This window comes from Montipora capricornis, chromosome 3 (assembly GCF_036669925.1).
Source record: "Montipora capricornis isolate CH-2021 chromosome 3, ASM3666992v2, whole genome shotgun sequence".
NCBI classification, from domain to species: Eukaryota; Metazoa; Cnidaria; class Anthozoa; order Scleractinia; family Acroporidae; genus Montipora; species Montipora capricornis.
The window spans coordinates 36,015,978-36,025,977 of NC_090885.1; the positions used below are offsets into that span (position 1 = coordinate 36,015,978).

General features: G+C 41.5%; 1 protein-coding gene and 1 non-coding gene across 2 annotated transcripts in view; one reads left to right on the forward strand and one right to left on the reverse strand.

The window, feature by feature from the left end:
* LOC138040151 (hemicentin-1-like) overlaps positions 1-5,473 on the reverse strand; it is a 33,129-nt gene extending 27,656 nt beyond the window's left edge. Inside the window, exons 1-3 of the mRNA XM_068885930.1 lie at positions 5,389-5,473; positions 4,586-4,864; positions 3,920-4,171 (exon numbers count right to left, since the gene is read on the reverse strand). Of these exons, the coding sequence (XP_068742031.1) occupies positions 3,920-4,171; positions 4,586-4,864; positions 5,389-5,473 (616 nt within the window). The remainder of the gene's footprint in view (positions 1-3,919; positions 4,172-4,585; positions 4,865-5,388) is intronic.
* Positions 5,474-6,853: 1,380 nt separating this feature from the next.
* Positions 6,854-6,926, forward strand: Trnat-agu (transfer RNA threonine (anticodon AGU)). The gene has a single exon. It is a non-coding gene; the product is annotated as a tRNA-Thr (tRNA).
* Positions 6,927-10,000: the final 3,074 nt, after the last annotated feature.

A 10,000-nucleotide genomic window follows, 5' to 3' on the forward strand; every position in this document is an offset into this window, starting at 1 on the left:
TTAGATTCCACAAAGAAATTCTTACAAAGATCGCATCTATTTCTATTGCATTTAAAACAACCATTGTTGTGGTGATCCGTTCGTCCGTCTGCGGCGGTTTTCAAGCGGGATGGTGCTAACAATTCTTTAAGGTTTTTTGACCGACGGAAACCTTGCTTAACCTGCTGCTGGCTACATGGCCAATAGTTGAGGAAACACATGGGCCAGGGATGACCACGTAATTCCCATTCGCTATCCAAATTGGCCATGTAGCCAGCATGGTTGCTCTGATAGTGTAGTGGTGATCACACCCAACCGGTAATCAGGGGGACGTGGGTTCAAATCCCGCTTAGGGCATAAAAAGTTTTTCTCCCAATGAAAAATGTCATCCTGGGGTTGTCCGTCCTTGGTCCTTTCAAAGTTCATTAATTAACTACATTTCGCCAAGGCTTGGACTGTGAATCCATTTGTGATCCTCCTGGGGGACAGGGATGCACTGTTGGCTCGAGAGACCCTCCTAACTTGTATACAAATTGTCCTCTTCTCTCTCGTCCGCCTGTGAATCATCGTTCTGGTTGATCCAGCGTCATCTAGTTGGGGAAACACTTGGGCCCGGGATGACCACGTAATTCCCATTCGCTATCCAGATTGGCCATGTAACCAGCATGGTTGCTCTGATAGTATAGTGGTGATCACACCCAACCGGTAATCAGGGGGACGTGGGTTCAAATCCCGCTCAGGGCATAAAAAGTTTTTCTCCCAATGAAAAATGTCATCCAGGGGTTGTCCGTCCTTGGTTTTTTCGAACTTCATTAATTAGCTAAATTGCGCCAAGGCTTGGACTGTGAATCCATTTGTAATCCTCCTGAGGGACAGGGATGCGCTGTTGGCTCGAGAGACCCTCCTAACTTGTATACAAATTGCCCTCTTCTCTCTCGTCCGCCTGTGAATCATCGTTCTGGTTGATCCAGCGTCATCTAGTTGGGGAAACACATGGGCCCGGGATGACCACGTAATTCCCATTCGTTATCCAGATTGGCCATATATTTAGCATGGTTGCTCTGATAGTGTAGTGGTGATCACACCCAACCGGTAATCAGGGGAACGTGGGTGCAAATCCCGCTCAGGCCATAAAAAGTTTTTCTCCCAATTACAATTAACGTAGAGATCACACGTAAATTGGGCCGTTGTCAAGGGTCCCGGTCTCGGATACTGTTAACTTTGTTGGCGCTAGGTAATCTGAGGGGCCCCCATCTGGGAATTTATTACAATATTGCTGTTTAAGGGCTCAGTTCGGGGCGCCTTTTGTGCCCTGTCGTGGCATGGTTTCAGGGTCTTTGATTGGGAATTTTGTTTTAACTCTCGCCCTTTTATTTTTAACGCTAGCTCCTTGACACTCTCAGTGGACTCGACAGCCTTTTCTTTTCTTTTTTTTTCATTTTATTTCTATGTTTGTATTCTTTTATTTTATCTTTCGGCTTGTTTTTCCCGTGGGTTCGTTTCCTATTGTCATCGGTTTCACTCGTAGTAATTACCGATTGTTCATCACTTGTTAATCTTTTGCGAATATGTGTTTTAACGCCCTGTTATGTAATCATCTTTGTAATGTTTTGTTATCTTTTATACTGTAAACTTGTTTAAGGAAATTGTAATTTACTATTCACTTGCATTGCAACTGATGAAGGGCACAGACCGAAACGTCTTTTCATTAATTTTTTTGTCATTTTAAGAAATTTTACTGTATGTATGATCTGGCACACGCAGACAACCTAAACTCCATAGGTTTCATGTAAGAGCCGAACACAATCGTCAATAGCTGAGCCAACATGTAAAGGGTCTGAGTCTGTTAAATCCTTGCAACCCAACTGCATTATAACTATCTCCGGTTATCTATCTCTCAAGGTATAGCCTGCGTAGCAAGCGTTCCTGTTAGACAGAAGAGCATTGAAACGATTTTCCGGAAACTGGCAGAGCGAAAGTTGGGGCAAGAGACTGAGGGAACGCTTACAAGAAGACCCCCTATTTTTGACAAACGCCCACCTTTTAATGGTTGACTTGACACACGCTGATTGACGTCTTATTAACAAATTAGCCAATAAAAGATAACCGTGTTAACACAAGTTGACCTCCGTCAAAACAAACCGAGGAACTGAAGGAATCGAAACACACCAAGCGATCGATGCAGAATTTGCTAGTGTGATTTTAAAGTTAAATTTGTAACGGCAGCTTCTCAGCCGGGTACGACTGGTTATGTTTCTTCTGAGAATTTGTTTAAACCATCGAAAACAAAAGAAATTTACGGACAAATTCTAGCTGATATTTGCAGAGAGGTTGGAAAGAAGCTGTCGAAAACAACAGCCAATTTTCAGAACGTGTAAGCAACCCGTGCGCTCGTGAAATACGAGGTTTAGGAACTTAACTCGTACAGAGTTCGATGGGTAGTAAGGACGTTAAATGCAAAACTCCGCAAAAGCTGACCATGAAACCATTTAAGAGGTTTTAGTTTAAGACTAGCGACGATTTCAGTGCGACTTGCTGGGTATTTTTCGCTGAAGAGTGGTTGACGAAATGAATCGTACATACTAAATCCAGCTGGAAATTAGAGGAAAACTTCCTCGCTGGTTTGATATTCCATAGTACGTCTTTGGTCAAATCGTCACGAAATCGAAGATGAAATAGCAAGTAAAAGTGCTTTAAAAAATCTCATGACTGTACAAACGAGCCGCTTTCTTCTCACAGTAAGAGAAGATTTAACAGGGGAGCTGCGTAATTGTCTTCATCTTGGCATAGGACTCACGCTTACATTAGGCAAGGTAAGCAGAGAATTTGACGAATACAGTTTATTTCCTTGATCCTGAAACATATGGATTCTGAATAGTTCAAGTACATTTTGCAAGCGACCGGAAAGCTTTCCTCAGTCCAGTCCAAACTGTTCGTCAAGAATAAGTGCTGCCAAAGTTTTGTTCAGTAACGAATCTTTTGCTTGCTTGTGAATTGTGGGGACGCTTAATTGTCCACAGCGGCATCAGCTGACCCGTAAATTAATACTGAATTTTCCTTGATGGATATGGCAGTCAAGACTGTCATTTAAATCACAGGCTGTCATTCCCATAGAATCTACCTCAACCACTCACTTGATCGCGTATGAAGCTTTGAAAATGTAGAAATCACGATGATACTCGAGAGGCCTGTTCTTCGTTTTCGAACTCCGCACATCATGACAAACACCTGAAAAGTTAAACTTTTTCCGAATTCTGTTGGCAAAACGGCCATTACATCTATAAAGTTAAAGAGATGGCGCATTGACAGTTCTTGTTCACTTTTCAATGTAGAACCGAGAACCGATTCGCTCAGCTTGAACACACGATTAAATTCCTTTCACATCTTCCGCCATTGTCTTTGTCACGTTCGAACTAACAAGAAACATTTCGGTGGAAAATTTATCACCTGTCAATCATTGTGACTGTGCCGCACCAATCAGAAGCCCCCGTTCGTGGGCGAACGGGTTTTTCAAAAATAGGGGGTCTTCTTGCAAGCGTTTCCTCAATCTCTTGCCTCAACTTTCGCGCGGCCAGTTTCTGGAAAATCGTTTCGGAGCTCTTCTATCGAACAGGAACGCTTGCTACGCAGGCTAATCAAGGCATGGTGAGATTAAAATCAAAGCTAAAATTGGGGGAATCACGGGACAGGAAAAGGCGCAAAGGGCGAATAAAAGAATCATCAAGAACTAAAACACGCTGCTCAGCCATTGAATAATAGCAAAGGTAAAAGGAAAAGAGAGTACTTGCTTAAAAATTGCTGAAAATTGGTTCAAAAAAGCGATGAGAACAGCGTGATGGTAAGAGATTGCAAGGGGTTGAGCGCATGGAAAAACGCGACCATTCATCAAATAATATTTATGTCTATTATAAAAACTGTGATGCATTACGTTCCCTCTTACCATCAACAACGATATAAATGCTACCGTTTGCAGCGCCTCCTTCGTTCTTTGCTACACAGGTGTATGTGCCTTCTCCTTCTTCTGTTACGTAGCTTTTAACCAATGTTGCTTTTTCTTCTGTTAACGGAAGTTTATCTTTAACCCAGCTTATTTGGGGCTTTGGCAAACCATCGACGACAGTACAGGTCAAAGTAATATTGTCTCCTTCGAGTGCATTATGGGGTGTTTTTGATAGCTGGACTTTTGGTGGAACTTAAAACAAAAGAGAAAACGGGCCTGTAAGTTTCATTAGATATTAATTAAATTGCAGTTTATAACCATGATTTTGTCGTGACGACTTTCCAGGAAGAAAGTTGCTTCAAGAAGATAAATGCTTGTCTCCTGTGCACTCACTCTGTTTTTGTACCATAAAGAAAGAATAACTCTACGCTTGGAGCGGCCAAAGTGAAAATGAATTTGAACACGGTTTGGTTTTAATAACACTGTCCAAACTATGGGTAAGTAATCCTCTCAACAATGCTTAGTCATTGCTTCTTTATCATTGCCGTAGTCGCGTATATTGTACGAACAGATTAAACCAGATTTATCCTTAATCAAAAAACCCGTGAGTTTAGTCCGCCAAGGTTTATTACGAATGCAACCTTCATAATTTCCACCTTTACCTACCTATGACAGACACGTTGATAACTTGGGAATAAACAGTGATTCTCTCACTTCCTTTGGTTTGTTTTATAGAACACTTGTAAGCTCCCTTATCTTCTCGCCTAACTTTATCGATCTGCAAACTGCCATCTGACAGCTGTGTGAATCTGTCTTCCTTTAAGAGAAGGCTATCGTTTTTGCGCCATTCAAATTCAGGAGGAGGATTTCCTTCTGCAGTACAACTTATTTTGCCAGGTTTGTCATATATAAGTGTTTGAAGTGTTTTTTTGTCTTTAAATCCGGCTAAAGAAGAAAAAAAAGTGACGGATGAACAATGCCAATGTAATAACACGTGATAATAAAATGAGAGAGAGAATATATGGAAATTTCGTATATTATAACTGCGGTTGTGTAGGTATCAGTGAAAGTGATCATCGCAGTCATGAAACAACTTGGTCAGTTGCAAAAGAAACCTGAAACAATCCAGGCTTAAACAGGACCCAAACCCATGAAAGTCTCATACGTACACCCTAAAACGTGCATCCATCTATTATGGGTTACGTTAAGAACTTTCAAGTGACCAAAATTTAAAAGGTGCCAAAATGTCTAGTTTTGCGGAGATAGTGGAGTAAATCAGGCACAGAGGGTAATGGGAGGGTGTTTTAAATGCTTTTCTAGATGTGATCTTTGTAAGAATTTCTTAATTCAAGATTCTAAGTTTAAAAGCCAAACCTATAAGATTAACCAAAACTTGTCTTGCTCTTCCAAAAACGCTTTTTACTTGGCCTCGTGTAATAAATGCAATTTTACATGCAGTACGTAGGTACCACTTCCACAGCATTCAAAGTTCGCTTTTGCAATCACAAATCGGCTATGCTCACAAACAAAAAAACGTGCGAGCTTGCAGTCCATTTTAATTGTATCGAACACGAGATTTCTGAAATTAGTTTTATTGTTATCGAGAAAATTACAAGCCAGGGGCACGCAGCTCACATTGATAGATTGTTACTCACCAGAGAAGCCTACTGTACACTACTCACCAGAGACGCCTACCTATGCACACTTAATCCTCACGGTATTAACAAAAGACGCGAATTCAGATCTTAAAATCGCGTCCGCTATAATACTTAATTAGCGCATCACTACATACCATGTACTTAAGCAACGAATCGCGGTAGTTTCGCGGTATGCGCATTCTTGTCGGTTACCTTCATCTTTCACTTAATCTTATTGTCTAGGTTTTGATTGAGTTTTGCAACTTCATTTATATTTTTACGTTTAGTATAAATTCTTGCAATTTGGTAAACCTACTAGGATTTTTAGCTTTTTTACCTATTTATCTTTTTACCTGTAAATAAGTAAAGTTCCACGTCTGAAGAAGGCCGAATGCCGAAACGTCCATATTAAAGCCGGAGCGCTTAGAAGTTTGTTTCATGTTCATCGTTATTATATATATGCAGTTTTATATATATATATATATATATATATATATCTGAGCGAATTTGCTAAAAGGTAGCTACTGGAGTTTTCGCTTGAACACGGGCGCAGCCCGTGTTCAAGCCATTGTGGCCTCTCAAAATTGAGGGGGCTTGCCGTCAAGGCCTGCTTTGCCAAACAGCCCAGGGACAGTTCTAACTGTGAGTTGTGTGTCAAAAGCACAGGGCTGGGGGGGTTGCTGCTTTGAGACTTTAACCGCAGTTAGAGTTTGTGGCCTTGTTAAGTCAGACTTTACACTGTAGCATGTCTTCATTGGCAATTTTCCTGGACTAGTCTAGGCTTCAATGATAGTTTGCTTTTGATCACCAATTAGAGTGAACCCACACTGTGGTGTGGGTAGGTGATTGTTGGTTGTCTGACCAAAGCACAGGGGTGGGGAGGGTAGCTTTCTTTAAAAGTGTGTCCGTAGGAGAATTGGCTTGTTTTCACAATTTCTGCAGGCACCTTTTGACAAATCCAATTAGAAATTTATAGTTATCTGTGCGTTTCTCTCCAGAATGGCATTCTGTGAGCCAGGCTGAGTAAATCGAGTGTGATCATCCGATTTTTGACTGAATTTTTTTATGTGATAACGCCAGTTTTTCTATGTGATAACGCTGGATCAACATGTGATTCACAGGCGGACAGGGGTAATTAATTTAAGGAGTCAGTTAAGTAGATCCCTTGAGCCAACAGCGTATCACCCCCACATCACATGTTGATCTAGCGTTATCACATAGAAAAACTGGCCCATTAGGGAGTCCCACGTAAATGCCACACATTAAGTGATAAATTAGCCATGTTGCCAGCATGGTTGTCCTGATAGTGTAGTGGTCATCACACCCGACTAGTGATCAGGGGGACGTGGGTTCAAATCCCGCTCAGGGCAATTACAGTTTTCCCCAGAAGTTGTCCAGTGTTGAGTTTCCCATAACTTTCTCTCAATTTCTCCTCAACTTGGACTGTGAATCCATTTGCGATCCTCCTGGGGGTGATACGCTGTTGGCTCAAGGGATCTACTTAACTGACTCCTTATATATATTGGGAGACGTGGGTTCAAATCCCGCTCAAGGCATAAAAAGTTTTTCTCCCAATGCATATAGAAACGTGAAAGCCTTATCTTTGAGTCGAAGAGTGCTCTACAATCGTGGAGCTTTATAATTACTTGTGTAAGAAAGGAAAAATTAAAACATTAAAACACTACAGAACTGTTTCGAAAGGGCCTGATGGTCATCTCTCGTCAGGTGCATGAAACACTGCCTGACTAACGTTCCTTTTATAAGATGGTTCAAGCATGCCTTATCAAATATTTGGTTGCGTGCCGGCAAGCACTCGCCAGTTCGTTCCTTTTGTTCAGGGTGCCCGCTCCCGGTTTACAGATGATGAAAAATTTTTCTGTTATGCAAAGATTACATCTCTTTGTTGCGTTTGAATAAGGTCTGGCGCGAGCCAATACTTTCCAGGTTATGGCAAATTCCGTTTTGCTGTCCTTTAGGGACCAGATGTGATTACTCAACTCCGTTGCGTTCCTTTTGTTTTCGTTTCTTAATGAAGCCGTGTGGTTTCGGAATCTTGTTTTGAATTGGTTCGCGGTAAGCCCGATATATGCTTCCTTTCCCATGGCGCTTTCAACTGTTGCTTGGTAGACCACGTTTTGGATTAAGCAATCACCACTTAACGGACAAGAGTGTTTGTCTCTGCAATTGCATGATTTTTCTTGTGATTGAGAGTTATTCACGAGAGAGGACTTGTTGTGGGCGCTGATTTTTCTTTCCAAATTTGGCATGCACGAATAGCTCACTTTCAAAGTGTTCCTGTTAAAGATTTTTCTTAGGGGGTGCTTTGTTGAAAAGGATTCTTTTACGATACGTAAAAATTTCTTTCCAATGTTAGTAGCAACGTTCTTACTGAAGGGTGGGTTATACCACGTTATATTTCGGCGTCTGGTTTTCTCCTCACTGCGCGTCTGGTCTTTAGTTGTTGCATCAAATTTCAGTTGGTGTTTGTAACCGCTTTTTTCTAACGCTTGCTGATATATAGGTGCCGCTTTGTCGAAGGAGTCCTTGTTTGATGAGATTTCGCTAAGCCTTTTATTGATCGCCAGGGGAATGCTTTTTAGGATGGAATGTGGATGATTACTTTCACGGTACACATAGATCGGTGTGTTGTTGGGATTTGTGTACGGCTCGTAAGATCCTTTGTCAAGATTCAATGTGACGTCGAGAAAGTTGACGATCTTCTTATTTGCTTCGATAGTTATTTTTAAGCCGTTGTTTCTGAACACTTTGCAAATATGTTTCTTGATTCCTTTGATCTCTTTTGGTGTTTGTTGGAATGCGCCTACGCCGTCTTCTCTGTACAAGCCTATTTGTTTTCTGATGCCTTCCGGTAGTTGGTTTAACAAGTACGATCCCACCAGTTCACAGGTTTGATTAACCCAACCTAATCAGAGCTAGGCAAAGTAAGCAAGCAAATTCTTGACAAGATAAACAAAGCCATTATCGACAAGACCAACGTTCTCCAATGGAAAAACACAAGGGCGACCCTCGACTGGTTCATCAATATCCCTAATAAAGACCAACAGTCGTTCGTCGCCTTCGATATTGTAAACTTATACCCGTCCATTTCACGTAAGCTTCTAAACGACGCCCTATCTTTCGCGGCTTCCTATATCGACATCTCCACAGAAGATAGAAAAATTATTTTTCACTCTAAGCAATCATTATTGTTTAACGAGAACACCCAATGGAACAAAAAGCATTCAACAGCCCCATATGATGTAACAATGGGCTCATTTGACGGCGCGGAAACCTGTGAACTGGTGGGATCGTCACGTACTTGTTAAACCAACTACCGGAAGGCATCAGAAAACAAATAGGCTTGTACAGAGATGACGGCGTAGGCGCATTCCAACAAACACCAAAAGAGATCGAAGGAATCAAGAAAGATATTTGCAAAATGTTCAGAAACAACGGCTGAAAAATAACTATCGAAGCAAATAAGAAGATCGTCAACTTTCTCGACGTCACATTGAGTCTTGACAAAGGAGCTTACGAGCCGTACACAAAGCCCAACAACACACCGATCTATGTGCACCGTGAAAGTAATCATCCACATTCCATCCTAAAGAGCATTCCCCTGGCGATCAATAAAAGGCTCAGCGAAATCTCATCAAACAAGGAATCCTTCGACAAAGCGGCATCTATATATCAGCAAGCGTTAGAAAAAAGCGGTTACAAACACCAACTGAAATTTGATGCAACAACTAAAGACCAGACGCGCAGTGAGGAGAAAACCAGACGCCGAAATATAACGTGGTATAACCCACCCTTCAGTAAGAACGTTGCTACTAACATTGGAAAGAAATTCTTACGCATCATAAAAGAATCCTTTTCAACAAAGCACCCCCTAAGAAAAATCTTTAACAGGAACACTTTGAAAGTGAGCTATTCGTGCATGCCAAATTTGGAAAGAAAAATCAGCGCCCACAACAAGTCCTCTCTCGTGAATAACTCTCAATCACAAGAAAAATCATTCAATTGCAGAGACAAACGCTCTTGTCCGTTAAGTGGTGATTGCTTAATCCAAAACGTGGTCTACCAAGCAACAGTTGAAAGCGCCATGGGAAAGGAAGCATATATCGGGCTTACCGCGAACCAATTCAAAACAAGATTCCGAAACCACACGGCTTCATTAAGAAACGAAAACAAAAGGAACGCAACGGAGTTGAGTAATCACATCTGGTCCCTAAAGGACAGCAAAACGGAATTTGCCATAACCTGGAAAGTATTGGCTCGCGCCAGACCTTATTCAAACGCAACAAAGAGATGTAATCTTTGCATAACAGAAAAATTTTTCATCATCTGTAAACCGGGAGCGGGCACCCTGAACAAAAGGAACGAATTGGCGAGTGCGTGCCGGCACGCAACCAAATATTTGATAAGGCATGCTTGAACCATCTTA